This window comes from Chiloscyllium punctatum, chromosome 48 (genome assembly GCF_047496795.1).
Source record: "Chiloscyllium punctatum isolate Juve2018m chromosome 48, sChiPun1.3, whole genome shotgun sequence".
In the NCBI taxonomy this organism is placed as follows: domain Eukaryota; kingdom Metazoa; phylum Chordata; class Chondrichthyes; order Orectolobiformes; family Hemiscylliidae; genus Chiloscyllium; species Chiloscyllium punctatum.
Window position 1 is genome coordinate 61,482,643 of NC_092786.1, and position 15,984 is coordinate 61,498,626.

The 15,984-nt window shown below is 44.1% G+C and overlaps 1 protein-coding gene across 8 annotated transcripts in view; it reads right to left on the reverse strand.

Moving 5' to 3' along the window:
- gabpb1 (GA binding protein transcription factor subunit beta 1) overlaps positions 1 to 15,984 on the reverse strand; it is an 86,674-nt gene that overhangs the window by 67,530 nt on the left and 3,160 nt on the right. For 6 of the 8 annotated variants that reach the window (XM_072565431.1, XM_072565429.1, XM_072565427.1 and 3 more), the window contains exons 2-3: positions 10,598 to 10,747; positions 2,502 to 2,609 (exon numbers count right to left, since the gene is read on the reverse strand). In XM_072565431.1, the coding sequence (XP_072421532.1) occupies positions 2,502 to 2,609 (108 nt within the window). In that variant the 5' untranslated portion in view covers positions 10,598 to 10,747. Of the gene's footprint in view, positions 1 to 2,501; positions 2,610 to 8,652; positions 8,729 to 10,597; positions 10,748 to 15,984 lie in introns of all 8 variants that reach the window. The other 2 variants (XM_072565426.1, XM_072565425.1) reach the window with 2 other exon arrangements.

Sequence of the window (15,984 nt, forward strand, 5' to 3'; positions counted from 1 at the left end):
CTTCTATCCTAGATTAAGCACCCATCCATGTACCTATCCAAATGCCGCTTAAAGGTCGCCAATGAATCTGACTCTACCACTCCCACGGGCAGCGCATTCCATGCCCCCACCACTCTCTGGGTAAAGAACCCACCCCTGACATCTCCCCTATACCTTCCACCCTTCACCTTAAATTTATGTCCCCTTGTAACACTCTGTTGTACCCGGGGAAAAAGTTTCTGACTGTCTACTCTATCTATTCCTCTGATCATCTTATAAACCTCTATCAAGTCACCCCTCATTCTTCGCCGTTCCAACGAGAAAAGGCCGAGAACTCTCAACCTATCCTCGTACGACCTACTCTCCATTCCAGGCAACATCCTGGTAAATCTTCTCTGCACCCTCTCCAAAGCTTCCACATCTTTCCTAAAGTGAGGCGACCAGAACTGCACACAGTACTCCAAATGTGGCCTAACCAAAGTCCTGTACAGCTGCAACATCACCTCACGACTCTTGAATTCAATCCCTCTGCTAATGAACGATAATACTCCATAGGCCTTCTTACAAACTCTATCCACCTGAGTGGCAACCTTCAAAGATCTATGTACATAGACCCCAAGATCCCTCTGTTCCTCCACCTGACCAAGAACCCTACCATTAACTGCAATTGATTGAGTTTTTTTTTAAGAATGTAACCAAAAGGATTGAAGAGGATAGAGCAGTAGATTTTGTGACATGGACTTTAGTAAAGCCTTTGACAAGGTTCCACATGGTAGAACATTAGTTAGATCACATTGGATTCAGAGAGAGCCAGCTAATTGGATACAAAATTGGCTTGACAGTAGGAGACAGAAGGAGGTGGTGGAGCAGGTGACTGTAAGGACTGCAGATGCTGGAAGTCAGAGTCAATCGATGTGAAGCTGGAAGAGCACAGCAGGTTAGACAGCATCAGAGGAGCAGGATAATCAACGGATTGGGCCAAAATCCTTCATCACAGCTGGGGAAGAGGGGGGGAGCCCACAAGTAAATAGGGGGGTGGTGGGATGGTGATGGGTGGATTCAGGGAGGGGATTATCGTGATTGGTCAGTGAGAAGGCTGGAGAGGATAGGTGAGAAGGAAGATGAGAAGGTTAGAACAAGTCAGGGAGGTGAGTGAGGAGGGTGGGGCTAGACATGCGATAAAGCTGGGGGAAAAGGGGACTTTGAAGGTGGTGAAGTTGATGTTGAGGCAATTGGGCTGTAATCTTCCCGGTAAAATATTAGATGTTGTTCTTCCAATTTCCATTCGGCCTCACTCTGACAGTGGAGGAAGCCAAGAATGGACATGTTGCTGGGCAAGTGGGAAGGGGAATTAAAACGGATGGCAATCAGAAGGTCAGGTTGGTTAGTGTGTGCAGAGTGCAGATGCTCCACGATCCGGTCCCAGAGTCTGCATTTGGACTACCTGATATAGAGGAGACCACATCGGGAGCAACAAATGATATAGAGGAGATTATATAACATGCAGGTGAATCTCTGTCAGATCTGGGCGTTGGAGGGTGGTTTTTCAGATTGGAGGTGTGAACAGCAGCGTTCGGCAGGGATTGTTGCTGGCTCCACTATTGTTTGTCATTTATATAAATAATTTAGATGAAAATTTAGGAGGCATGGTTAGTAAGTTTGCTGATGACACCACAATTGGTGGCATAGTCTACAGTGAGAAGGTTATCTAAGACTCCAAAGGGATTTTGATCAACTAGACCAAGTGGCACATGAAGTTTAACTTGGGAAAAATGTGAGGTATTGTATTTTGGTAAAATGACCAAGGGCAGGACTTATACAATTAAAGGATCAGGTACATAGTTCTTTGAACTCTCTCATTGGTAAACAGGGTGGTTAAGAAGGTGTTTGAGTGGGCTCAAACCACTGAATATAGGAGTTGGGATGTCACGCTGAGTTGAGGACTTTTGGAGTCCTATGTACAGTTCTAGTTGCCCTGAGGAAGGATATTATTAAATTGGAGAGGCTAGAAAAAGATTTACTGGAGGAGTGGTGCTTGGAACAGAGGGTCTGAATTATCAAAACAAAAATAGGCTGGATAGGCTAGGACCTTTTCAACTGGAGTGTAGGAGCTTGAGGGGGTTTATAAAATCATGAGGGACATAGATAAGGTGAATAACAAAACGTCTTTTACTAGGGTGAGGGAGTTCAAAAATCAGAGGGCATATTTTTAAGTTGAGAGGAGAAAAAGTTTTAAAAAGTTTCAGTAGCAAGTTTTTTTTTTAAATACACAAAGTGGTTTATATGTGGAATGAATTGCCAGAGGAAGTGGTCGATGCAGGTACAGTTGCAACATTTAAAAGACATTTGAACAGGTACATAATTGGGCAAGGTTCAGAGGGATATGGGTCAAATACAGGCAAGTGGGACTGGTTTAGTTCGGGAACACAATCAGCATGGACTAATTTCACCAAACGGTCTTTTCCCATGCTGAATGCTGTATTCAAAACACATGAAATATAAAGTGCAGATAGTCTACCTACCCAGTCGGTTGTGAATGGAGCACCATTGGACATTAAGATGCGAACCTCATCATCTTGTCCTGCTCGTGCAGCTTCTAATAGTTTCTTCCCCAAATCCACTAGAGACATCTAGGCAGAAAACACAATGCAATTCCAGCAATACGCATGAATATTCAAACATTTAGCTCACATGAGCTAGTCACTAATCAGTACTCTACTGCTTGGGAAAAACATGGGATGGCACAAAAAGTAGTAAAAAGGAACATTTAATTTTGCAACCATTTGGTTTATTTCCATATGCCATGTCTAAACAATTTTGTGTAAAATGCTATGTTCATTAAATCTCTATTTCAGATTCAATTAGGATAGTATCTGAATGTTGCCACCTTTCATAGGCAATGACTCTGGATGGCAGTCTCATGCAGATCAATAAAACACGCCACTAAAACATTTTACTTTCTCAAGATTACATTTGTCTCGTTTGCAGTATTGAAAGCATATGTAGGCAAATTTCAGGTAAGTGTAACAGTTAAAGGGTAAGGATAGTATAGGATTTCAACATCCCCAACATCATATGGGGTAGTCATAGTGTGAAAGGTTTAGAGGAAATGGAGTTTGTAAAATATATAGAGGACAGCTTTTTAAGCCAGCATGCAGAAGGTCACACAAAAGAGAAGGGTTAGTCCTGAGCTTAATTTTTGGCAACAGAGCTGGGCAACTGGATGATGTACTAGTGGGGGGGAACCATTCTGTGGGCAATCCTAACTCTGTTGGATTCAGGATTGTTATGGAAAAGGACAAGGTTAGGCCTGAAAATCAAAGCTCTCAACTGGAGAAAGTCTGATTTTACTAAGAACAAATATGATTTGACAAGAGTGGACAGACAGCAGATAATTTCATGGAACATTACAGCACAGTACAGGCCCTTCAGCTCTCGATGTTGCGCCGGCCTGTGAAAATAATCTGATGCCCATCTAACCTACACTGTTCAATTATTGTCCATATGGATGTCCACTGCCCATTTAAATGCCCTTAATGTCAGCGGGTCTACTACTGTTCCAGGTAGGCCATTCCTGATATCTGTCCTAACTCTATCACCCCTCAATTTAAAGCTATGTTCCCTCATGTTAGCCTTCACCAGAGGAAAAAAGGCTACAACTGTCCACCCTATGTAACCTCCGATTATCTTATGTCTCGATTAAGACAACTCTCAACCTTCTTCTCTCCAATGAAAACAGTCTCAGTTCCCTCAGCCTTTCCTTGTATGTCCTTCCTTCCATACCAGGCAACATCCTAGTAAATCTCCTCTGAACCCTTTCCAAAGCTTCCACATCCTTTCTATAATCCGGTGACCAAAACTACACGCAATACTCCAGGCGCGGCCTTACCAGTGTCTTGTAAAGCTGAAGCATGACCTCATGGCTCCGAAACTCAATCCCCCTACCAATAAACGCCAAACACCATATGCCTTCTTAATAACCCTACCAACCTGGATGGCAACTTTCAGGGATTTATGCACCTGGACACAGATCGCTTATTTTACACTGCCAAGAATTTTGCCATTAGACCAGTACTCCATATTCCCATTACTTCTTCCAAAGCAAACTACTTCACACTCTTCTGCATTAAACTGCATCTGCCACTTCTCAGCCCAGCTCTACATCTTATCTATGTCCCTCTTTAACCCACTATCCACAACTCTGCCTAACTTTGTGCTATCAGAAAATTTACAAACTCATCCTTCTACACCCACATCCAGATCATTTATAAAAATGACAAACAGCAGTGGCCCCAAGAGAGATCCTTGGGGCACACCACTGGTAACTGAGCTCCAGGATGAACATTTCCCATTAACCACCACCCCGTGTCTTCTTTCAGCTAGCCAGTTTCTGATCCAAAAATCGCTCAATCACCTTCAACCCCGAACCTCTATTTTGTGCAATAGTCTACTGTGTGGAACCTTATCAAACACGTTACTGAAGTCCATATAAACCACACATCAACCACTTTACCTTCATCCACCTGTTTGGTCACCTTCTCAAAAGAACTCAATAAAGGTTAGTGAGGCGCAAACTACCCTTCACAAAACCGTGTTGACCATCCTTAATCAAATTAATCCTTTCCAGATGATTATAAATCCCATCTCTTATAACCTTTTCCAACACCTTACCCACAACCGGAGAAAGGCTAACTGGCCTATAATTACCAGGGTTGTCCTGACTTCCATTCTTAAACAAGGGAACAACATTTGCTATCCTTCTGGCACTACTCCTGTCGACAATGCTGACGTAAAGATCAAAGCCAAAGGCTCTGCAATGTCCCCCTTGGCTTCCCAGAGAATCGGAGGATAAATCCTATCTTGCCCAAGGGTCTTATCTATTTTGAGATCTTCCAAAATTGCTAAAACCTCCTCTTTGTCAACTGCAAGCCCATCTAATCTAGTAGCCTGTATCTCCATATTCTCACTAACATTGTCAGTATTCACATTGGAAAAGGGCAAAAAAGTATTCATTAAACCCTATGTCCTCAGATTCCACACACAACCTTTCACTACTATCTTTGATTGGCCATAATCTTACTCTAATTCTGGATTAGTGGTGCTGGAAGAGCACAGCAGTTCAGGCAGCATCCAAGGAGCTTCGAAATCGACATTTCGGGCAAAAGCCCTTCATCCCCACGCCCACCCTCCTCTAGCTTCACTCTCCACGCTTCAGGCTCACAGCCTTTATTCCTGATGAAGGGCTTTTGTCCGAAACGTCGATTTTGAAGCTCCTTGGATGCTGCCTGAACTGCTGTGCTCTTCCAGCACTACTAATCCAGAATCTGGTTTCCAGCATCTGCAGTCATTGTTTTTAACCTCCTAATCATACTCTAGTCATTCTTTTGTTCCTGATATAGCCATAGAAGGCCTGAGGGTTTTCCTTGATCCTATGCTTCAACAACTTCTCACATCTCCTCCTGGCTCTTCTTAGCCCTCTCTTTAGATTATTTCTGGCTAACTTATAACTCTGAAACCCCCGAACTGAACCATTGTACCTCATCCTCACGTAGCGTTCTTCTTCCTCTTGACAAGAGCTTCAACTTCTTCAGTAAACCATGGCTTCCTTTCCCGACAACTCCCTCCCTGCCTGATAGGTATATACTTACTAAGGAGCCGCAGAGGCTGTTCCTTGAATAAGCTCCACATTTCAAGAGAGTGTCCATCCCCTGCAGTTTCCTTCCACATCCTATGCATCCTAAATCTGGCCTAATCGTCCCATAATTGCCTTTCCCCCAGTTATACCTCTTTCCATGTGGTATATACCTATACCTGTCCATTGCTATTGTAAACATAACTGAATTATGGTCACTATCACCAAAGTACTCACCTACCTCCAAATTTAACATCCAGACAGGTTCATTCTCCAGTACCAAATCCAATAATGGCATCTCCCCTTGTTGGCCTGTCTACATACTGTGTCAGAAAACCCTCCTGCACACATTGAACAAAAACTGACCAATCAGAACTACCTGAACTATAGTATTCCTAGTCAATACTGGGAAGTTAAAGAACCCCATAACAACTACCCTGTTACTCTCAAGACCCATCTTTGCTATCCTTTCCTCTACATCCCTCGAACAATTCAGAGGCCAATAGAAAAATCCCAACAGAGCGACTTCTCCTTTCCTGTTTCTAACCTCAGCCCAAACTACCTCAGTGGAGGAGCTGAAAATGTGTTGCTGGAAAAGCGCAGCAGGTCAGGCTGCATCCAAGGAGCAGGAGAATCAACGTTTCGGGCATGAGCCCTTCTTCAGGGATGAGGAAAGTGTGCCAAGCAGGCTAAGATAAAGAGGTAGGGAGGAGGGGCGTTGGAAATGCAATAGGTGGAAGGACGTTAAGGTGAGGGTGATAGGCTGGAGAGGGGGTGGGGGCAGAGAGGTTGGGAAGAAGATTGCAGGTTAGGAAGGTGGTGCTGAGTTCGAGGGTTGGGGGGGGGGGGGGGGGGGGGGGGATGAGGAAACTGGAGAAATCTGAGTTCATCCCTTGTGGTTGGAGGGTTCCTAGTCGGAAGATGAGGCACTCTTCCTCCAGCCGTCGTGTTGCTATGGTCTGACGATGGAGGAGTCCAAGGACCTGCATGTTCTTGGTGAAGTGGGAGGGGGGGTTGAAGTGTTGAGCCACGGGGTGGTTGGGTTGGTTGGTCTGGGTGTCCCAGAGGTGTTCTCTGAAACGTTCCGCAAGTAGGCGGCCTGTCTCCCCAATATAGAGGAGGCCACAGCGGGTGCAGTAAATGACCCGATTACTGCATCCGCTGCGGCCTCCTCTATATTGGGGAGACAGGCCGCCTACTTGCGGAACGTTTCAGAGAACACCTCTGGGACACCCAGACCAACCAACCCAACCACCCCGTGGCTCAACACTTCAACCCCCCCTCCCACTTCACCAAGAACATGCAGGTCCTTGGACTCCTCCATCGTCAGACCATAGCAACACGACGGCTGGAGGAAGAGTGCCTCATCTTCCGACTAGGAACCCTCCAACCACAAGGGATGAACTCAGATTTCTCCAGTTTCCTCATCCCCCCCCCCCCCCAACCTTGTCTCAGTCCCAACCCTCGAACTCAGCACCACCTTCCTAACCTGCAATCTTCTTCCCAACCTCTCTGCCCCCACCCCCTCTCCAGCCTATCACCCTCACCTTAACGTCCTTCCACCTATTGCATTTCCAAAGCCCCTCCCCCAAGTCCCTCCTCCCTACCTTTTATCTTAGCCTGCTTGGCACACTTTCCTCATTCCTGAAGAAGGGCTCATGCCCGAAATGTCGATTCCCCTGCTCCTTGGATGCTGCCTGACCTGCTGCGCTTTTCCAGCAACACATTTTCAGCTCTGATCTCCAGCATATGCAGTCCTCACTTTTACCTCAGTGGATGAGTCCTCAAACGTTCTCTCAGCCACTGTTAATCAAGGGTATTATTACAATGCCACACCCCACCTCTTATCATCTTCTCTGTTCTTGCTGAGACATCTAAGTCTCGGAACCTGTAACAACCATTCTTGTCCCTACTCTACCCAGGTCTCTGAAATGGCCATAACATTGAAGTCCCATGTACCAACCCATGCTGCAAGTTCACCCAACTTATTCCAGATTCTCCTGGCGTTGAAGTACACACATTTCAAACAAACATCCTGATTGCTGGTGCTCTCTCGTGACCTTGTAAACCTATCCCTGACCTCACTACCCTCAATCTCCTGTACACAGGTACTACAATTCAGGCTACCATCCATCTGCTGCATTAGATAAAACCTCTCCGAAGAGCTAAGCAATTATCCCCCCCATCCCAGGATATTGATACCCCATCTCTCTGTAGAGGTCCCACCTTCCACAGAAAGAACTCCAATTCTCCAAGAATTCCTCCCTCCTGCACCATCCCTGCAGCCATGTGTTCAGCTCCACACTCTCCCCTGTTCCTCGCTTCACTAGCACGTGGCATGGGGAACAAACCAGAGATGGCGAAAGTGAGGACTGCAGATACTGGAGATTAGAGTGGTGCTGGAAAAGCACAGCAGGTCAGGCAGCATCCGACGCACATCTCCGAGACACCCGCTCCAATCAACCCCACTGCCACATGGCCAAACATTTCAACTCCCCCTCCCACTCTTCCGAGGATATGCAGGCCCTGGACGACCTCCACCACCACCCGATGCCTGAAGGAAGAATGCCTCATCTTCTGCCTCGGAACCCTTCAACCCCAGGATATCAAATGTGGACTTCACCAGTTTCCTCATTTCCACCCACCTCCCCCCCCGCCCCCCCCAACCTTACCCCAGTTCCAAACTTCCAGCTCAGCACCATCCTCATGACCTGTCTCACCTGTCAATCTTCCTTCCCACCTATCCGCTCCACCCTCCTTTCCAACCCCTTCCTCCAGCCACCTATTACACTCAACTACCTTCTCCCCAGCCCCAGCCCCACCCCCTCATTTATCTCTCCACCACCGAGGCTTCCAGTCTCATTCTTGATGAAGGGCTCCTGCCCAAAATGTCGATTTTCCTGCTCCTCGGATGCTGCCTGACTGCTGTGCTTTTCCAGCACCACTCTAATCTTGAACAAGCCAGAGATAACAACTCTGTTTGTTCTAGCTCTAAGGTTTCACTGTAGCTCCCTGAATTTCTGCCTTCAATCCCCACCTACCTTCCTACTGATGTCATATTTCAGGTGAGTTTGTCTCAACAGTGGGATGCATTCAAGAAGGAAATGGAATTCAGACCTGCAAATACAGCAAAGTAGAAGAAAGTAGTTGTAGGTATATTATGAAAACTTGTAGGACAAGGAAGGTTGTGATAGTTGATGATTCAATAACCGGAGGGTAGACTGGGGGAAAACATGGAGCATGGGGTAGAGAAGGAGACAAATTCCTGCAATGTGTGGACAACTTCCTGGAACATACATTTTCAGTCCTATTAGGGAAGAAGCTGTAATGGATCTAGTCCTAAAAAAATGAGGCAGGCCCAGTGGAGAACGTCATTGTGGGGGAGTATTTGAGAAATGGCGATCATATTATTGTAAGGTTTGATATTAGGTTGGAAAATAATTTTCTTTAAAAAAAAATCAAAGATTAAGGATTCCAGACTGAAAAAGGACAGGCTTTAAGGGGTCAGATTGATTGGAAGCATTTTGGACGATAAAATAGTAGTATAAAAAAAGGGAGACTTTCAAAAGAGAGATGAATAGGGTGCATGCTAAGTGCAAATTGATGAAAAATAAATATGGGGTATTCAAACCTTGAGTAGCAGGATAACTAAGGATATTGATGAGGAAGATAAAGGAGGCATATGATGCATACCAAAATAATAATCGCAACAGAAGTCAGGAAGAGTATCTCAAATGCAGGATGGGGGCTAAGACTGGAATAAGGAAGGCTAAGAGGAAGCAAAAAGAAAGGATGGCAGGTTATACTAAAACAAATAGTAAAACGTTCTTCCGATATATCAATGTAAAAGATCAGCTAATGATACATTGGGGCCCATAAGGAACAAGCAGGGTAAACTGTTCACTGAAGTAAAGAGTGTGGCAAAGGTACTAAATGAATACTTTGTTTCTGTCCTTACCAGATTAGAAGATTTAAATGGTCCTTCAATAAACATATGGAAAATAATGGAATAGTGCAGGTTAGATAGGTTTTCACAGGTTGGCGCAACATTGAGGGCCAAAAGGCCTGTACTGAGCTGTAATGTTCGATGTTCTATGTGACATTGCCCAGTAGCAAATGTGGGTGTTGAACAACTGAGCAGATACCTGATAAATAAAGAACTGCTAAAAGAAGCTGGCAGCACTCCAGGTAAAGAAGTTCACCAGGCCCGAACGGAGATGAATCCTAGATTGCTGAAAGAGGTAAGGGACCAAATCGTAAAGCCGTTGAAAGAAATTTTCCAGGCCTCTGGATATAGGATTAGTCCTGGCGGACTGAAGGATTGCAAATGTGAAACCATTATTTAAGAAAGAGGCAAGGGATAGCCCAGGAAGGTTGGTTAGCAAATTAGAAGTCAGTCCTTTGCAGCATGGATTAGAGGTTGGCTAAAAGATAGCAAACAGTTGGTAGGTATAGAGTCAGAGATGTACAGCATGAAAACAGACCCTTCAGTCCAACCCGTCCAGATATCCCAACCCAATCTAGTCCCACCTGCCAGCACCCGGCCCATATCCCTCCAAACCCTTCCTATTCATATACTCATCCAAATGCCTCTTAAATGTTGCAATTGTACCAGCCTCCACCACTTCCTCTGGCAGCTCATTCCATACACGTACCACCCTCTGCGTGAAAAAGTTGCCCCTTAGGTCTCTTTTATATCTTTCCCCTCTCACCCTAAACCTATGCCCTCTCGTTCTGGACTCCCCGACCCCAGGGAAAAGACTTTGCCTGGTTATCCTATCCATGCCCCTCAATTTTGTAAACCTCTATAAGGTCACCCCTCAGCCTTTGACGTTCCAGGGAAAAACAGCCCCAGCCTGTTCACCTTCTCCCTATAGCTCAGACCCTCCAACCCTGGCAACATCCTTTTAAATCTTTTCTGAACCCTTTCAAGTTTCACAACATCTTTCCGATAGGAATTGGAGACAAGTTGGGATTGGTACTTGCCTTTTCTGATTTACATAAATGGTTTGGAGATGGGTGTAGATGGCAACATCTTTAAATTTGCAGATGCTAAGTGACGGAGAGTAGCGAATTCTGAAGATGATGCTGAGCGACTTTAGAGGGACATCGACAGTTTGGCAAATGGGCAGACACCTGGCAAATGAATTTCAAAGCAGAGAAATGAGAGGTAATGCATTTTGGCAGAAGAAACAGAGAAATTATACACTTGGTTCAATTTGCTAAAGGTAGCCAGATAAGTTGAAACAGTTAAGGCAGCTTATAGGATCATTGGGTTTATAGAGATATAAAGTAATGCTACACTCTAGAAATCATTGGTCAGACCACATTTGGAGCATGGTGTCCAGTTCTGGGCGTCTTATTTAAGGAAAGATAGGCTTATTTAAAGCCCTGGAGAGTGCAAAGGAGATTTACTAGAACGACCAGGAATGAGAGATTAAAGAATTTGCGCTTGTTTTCCTTGGAGCTGAGAAGATAGAGGTGAACTTATTAAGGTATTCAAAATTGTAAAGGATATTCTATTTCTACTAGTTTGTATGTCAGTAATGGGGGGAGTCACTCTTTCAAGATTGTCAGCAAGATGCTAGGAGTTCTGGCAGGTGGGACTACACTGGGTTGGGACATCTGTTTGGCCTGGACGGGTTGGACCAAAGGGTCTGTTTCCATGCTGTACATCTCTATGACTTGGAATGCACTGCTCAGGAGAGTGTGGGGAGGGTGCATTCAACAACAGGTTTCAAACAAAGATGGATTTTCAAAACAACCTTGATTATCCGAACAAAATGGGCAAGGAGTATTTTGTTTGGATAACTGATCAGATTGTAAACGAAGGAAGCCATATTGAACATAATACATTAAAAAAACCATGTTTACAGTTTTTATTTCATTCAATCTACAAAATATGTACAAACACTAGATACTGCTTAAAAATTCATGATATTTTACAAAAAAAATCACTGTGAATAAAACTCATTGGAGGTAGGGGCCAAACCCCCAAATATTCCTCAAGCACTAATTATTTCCAGAAGAGATTTGTGGATCTACGCTGTGCTCTATCAGTTTCCTAAAATCTATAATTTTGATGAGTCTGCTACTTAAATGAACTAATCTTTGCATTCTGCAAATTGAAGATTTTTAAATGTTTTGTTCAGAAGTATCTGAACAACATTCCAGGCTGCGAGGAGCAAATTGCACAAGTCTGGTTAAACGGAGAAGGACTAAACCCTCCCCATTACATAAACACAAAATCCCAGCATTAAACAAGGTTTCAAACAGCTTCTACATTCACAAGAGTATTAGTCAGTTTCTGCTGAACTCCGCGTGGCGATAGAAAGACAGAAGCACTGCCCTTTCTCTGTCAAATTTTCATGAATGGCCTGGTAAAGTGATGGAAATAAAGTACGTACTTTTGCCAAGGGCTGCGTAACTAACCCTTATGTAAAAAACATCCAGTCGCTGTTGCTTGAGGTGCTGGTGTTTTTGTTTTTGTCAGCATTTTCACATGTTCTTCAGTACAGGTAATCCAAATTCATTTTTAATTATTGTAAACAAAAGATGTGATCATCGCACCAGTGTCACTAACACCCCTTTGATGGAACGTTTCTACAGGACCTTGAGATCTTGTTCGGATAATCAGAAATTCAGATAATTGATTATTGGATAACTGAAGTTGTTTTGAAGATTTGAAAATGATGAATTTAGTGGGCTACAGAGATAGGGCCAAAGAATGGGACTCGTCAGATAGCTCCTTTCTAAATAAATTCCCCCTCATTTATGTCTCCACTCTGGAGGCTTCCTGCCTCTATTCTGATGAAGGGCTTCTGCCCGAAACGTCGATTTTCCTGCTCCTCGGATGCTGCCTGACCTGCTGTGCTTTTCCAGCACCACTCTGATCTAGACTCTGGTTTCCAGCATCTGTAGTCCTCACTTCTGCCTAGCTCTTTCAAAAGCTGATACAAACCTGATGGATGTAATGGGCTCATTATGAAGTTTAAAACAGAGATTAGAGATTAGAGATTAGAGATTAGAGATTAGAGATTAGAGATTAGAGATTAGAGATTAGAGATTAGAGATTAGAGATTAGAGATTAGAGATTAGAGATTAGAGATTAGAGATTAGAGATTAGAGATTAGAGATTAGAGATTGATAGTACAGGGCCAATATGTTCCTATAAAGAAAAAAAAAAGGTTGGACCAGCAAATCCTGTAAACACTGAAAATCAATGGATATACAATATTTGATCGAGAGAGAAAGGGAGGACTATGGCAGATACCAAGAGCACAAAACAGAAGCTTTTGGAGGAGTAGACAATGTGCAAGAGAAAAGTTGAAACGATTAGGAATACTGAAAGGTAAATTTTTTTTTAATCCCAAGTTTTTTTACAAGTATATTAAAGATGAAAGGATATGAGGGAAAGAGTAGGGCCCATTAAGAACCACTGTAATAGAAGAGGAGGTACCAGAGAATGTAGGTCAGCATTCACTAGTGAGGGGGACAATGTGAGTATAGAAATCAGGGAGAAGATCAGTGATGCATTTAAAGAAATTAGCATAGACAGAGATGAGGTTCTAAGTGGTCTGGCAGGCTTAAAAATAGATAATTCCCCAGGGCTGGATGAAATATATCTCAGGTTTTTGAGTGAGGCAAGGAAGGAAATAGCAGGAGCACTTAAGAAAAGCCAAAACAGACCACTATCATTCCAGTGCCAAAGAAAAGTCAAAGTTAAAAATCACAGAACACCAGGTTATAATCCAACAGGTTTAATTAGAAGTATAAGCTTTTGGAGCACTGCTCCTTTATCAGGTCACTTCCCCGGCCCTATACTCATCCTTGGAACATTTGGATAACAATGAGACCTATGTCAGATAATAAGACAGCTATTATCTTAACAAGGTTATTTTGTCCTTGGTTTTTTTTTAAAAATCAAGAGAGATCATAAAGGCAGAGGTGACGAAGTGCCTAGTTTAACAATGGCAGAGGAGCAGCCAGTTCTCCCAGTTCAGGTTTTTTCTAGCTTGTTTTTAGCTGTAGCAGTCGCAAGATGCTGGGGCCTAGAGAAAGGTTCCAAGCTTGAGCAGATGTTTCTTGACGGTTTTTTCTCCCTGAAATCTTGGTGGAAGTTGTTCCCTCTTGCCTGTAAGAACCTGCATTTGAATTCACCTTTTTGCCCAGGGGTATGTTTATGGGATATTACAGGATTGGAACAGTTCCTTAGTTAAGTTTTCCAACAGTTAAGTTGTTCTAAATTCTATTTTATTTTGTTTGTGTTTCAACTGCAGTATTTAAATAAGTTCTATTTTGCTTAAAGCTCAGCGTTTTGACCAGCTGCATCACACCTGGGATATCCAGTACACATATACCTTTAAAATAAGAAAAGGTTACGGTCTAGGCTACCATCTTAAAATATTTTGAGGGGGCCTGGCCTGGTCCATAACAGACTATTTATTGATTTTTGCTCTGCCTTTAACATCATAATTCCAACAAAACTCATCTCCAAACTCAGACCTAGGACTCTGCTCCCCCCTCTACAACTGGATCCTCAACTTCCTGACCTGCAGACGGCAATCACTAAGGATAGGCAACAACACATCCTGCACAGTGCCCCTGCTCCGGCATACTCAGCCCCTCACTATACTCCTTATAGACTCATGATTACATGGCTGAATTCAGCTCTAACTCCATTTACAGATTTGCTGATGACCTTGCCCTAATGGGTCGGATCTCAAAATATGATGAGTGAGTCCAGGTAAGAGAGCTTAGTGACAACAGTGATAAAGATAACAATCTCTCCCTCAATGTCGGCAAAAAAGAAAAAGAAGGTGGCTATCAACTTCAGGAAGCAGACTGGAGGACTTGTCCGTGTCTGTATCAATGGTGCTAAGGTGGAGGTGGTCGAGAGCTTCACGTTATCGGAGCAAATATCACCAATCTATCCTGTTTCATCCACATCGATGCTACAGTCAAGAAGGTACACCAACACCTTTAATTCCTCAGAAGGCTACGGAAGTTTGACATGGCTATATGACTCATCAATTTTTAATACGCTGCTCTCTAGAACATCGAACAATACAGCACAGAACAGGCCCTTCGGCCCACGATGTTGTGCCGAACATTTGTCCTAGCTTAAGCACCTATCCAATTGCCTCTTAAAGGTCACCAATGATTCTGACTCTGCCACTCCCACAGGCAGCACATTCCATTCCCCCACCACTCTCAGGGTAAAGAACCTACCCCTGACATCCCCTCTATACCTTCCACCCTTCACCTTAAATTTATGTCCCCTTGTAACACACTCTTGTACCCGGGGAAAATGTCTCTGACTGTCTACTCTATCTATTCCCCTGATCATCTTATAAACCTCTATCAAGTCACCCCTCATCCTTCTCCGTTCCAATGAGAAAAGGCCTAGCACTCTCAACCTATCCTCATATGACCTATTCTCCATTCCAGGCAACATCCTGGTAAATCTCCTCTGCACCCTCTCCAAAGCTTCCACATCTTTAAGTGAGTACTCCAAACGTGGCCTTGCCAAGGTCCTGTACAGCTGCAACATCACCTCACGACTCTTGAATTCAATCCCTCTGCTAATGAACGCTAATACACCATAGGCCTTCTTACAAGCTCTATCCACCTGAGTGGCAACTTTCAAAGATCTATGAACATAGACCCCAAGATCCCTCTGCTCCTCCACCTTACTAAGAACCCTACCGTTAACCCTGTATTCCGCATTCTTATTTGTCCTTCCAAAATGGACAACCTCACACTTGACAGGGTTGAACTCCACCTGCCACTCCTCAGCCCAGCTCTGCATCATATCTAAGTCCCTTTGCAGCCGACAACAGCCCTCCTCACTATCCACAACTCCACCAATTTTCGTATCATCTGCAAATTTACTGACCCACCCCTCGACTCCCTCTTCCAAGTCATTAATAAAAATTACAAACAGCAGAGGACCCAGAATTGATCCCTGCGGAACTCCACTTGTAACTGGGCTCCATGCTGAATATTTACCATCTACCACCACTCTCTGACTTCGACTGGTTAGCCACTTCTCTATCCAAATGGCCAAATTTCCCACTATCCCATGCCTCCTGACTTTCCGCATAAGCCTACCATGGGGAACCTTATCAAATGCCTTTCTAAATCCATGCACACTACATCCACTGCTCTACCCTCATCCACATGCTTGGTCACCTCCTCAAAGAATTCAATAAGACTTGTAAGGCAAGACCTACCCCTCACAAATCCATGCTGGCTGTCCCTAATCAAGCAGTGTCTTTCCGGATACTCATAAATACTATCCCTCAGTACCCTTTCCATTACTTTGCCTACCACCGAAGTAAGACTAACTGTCCTGTAACTCCCGGGGTTAT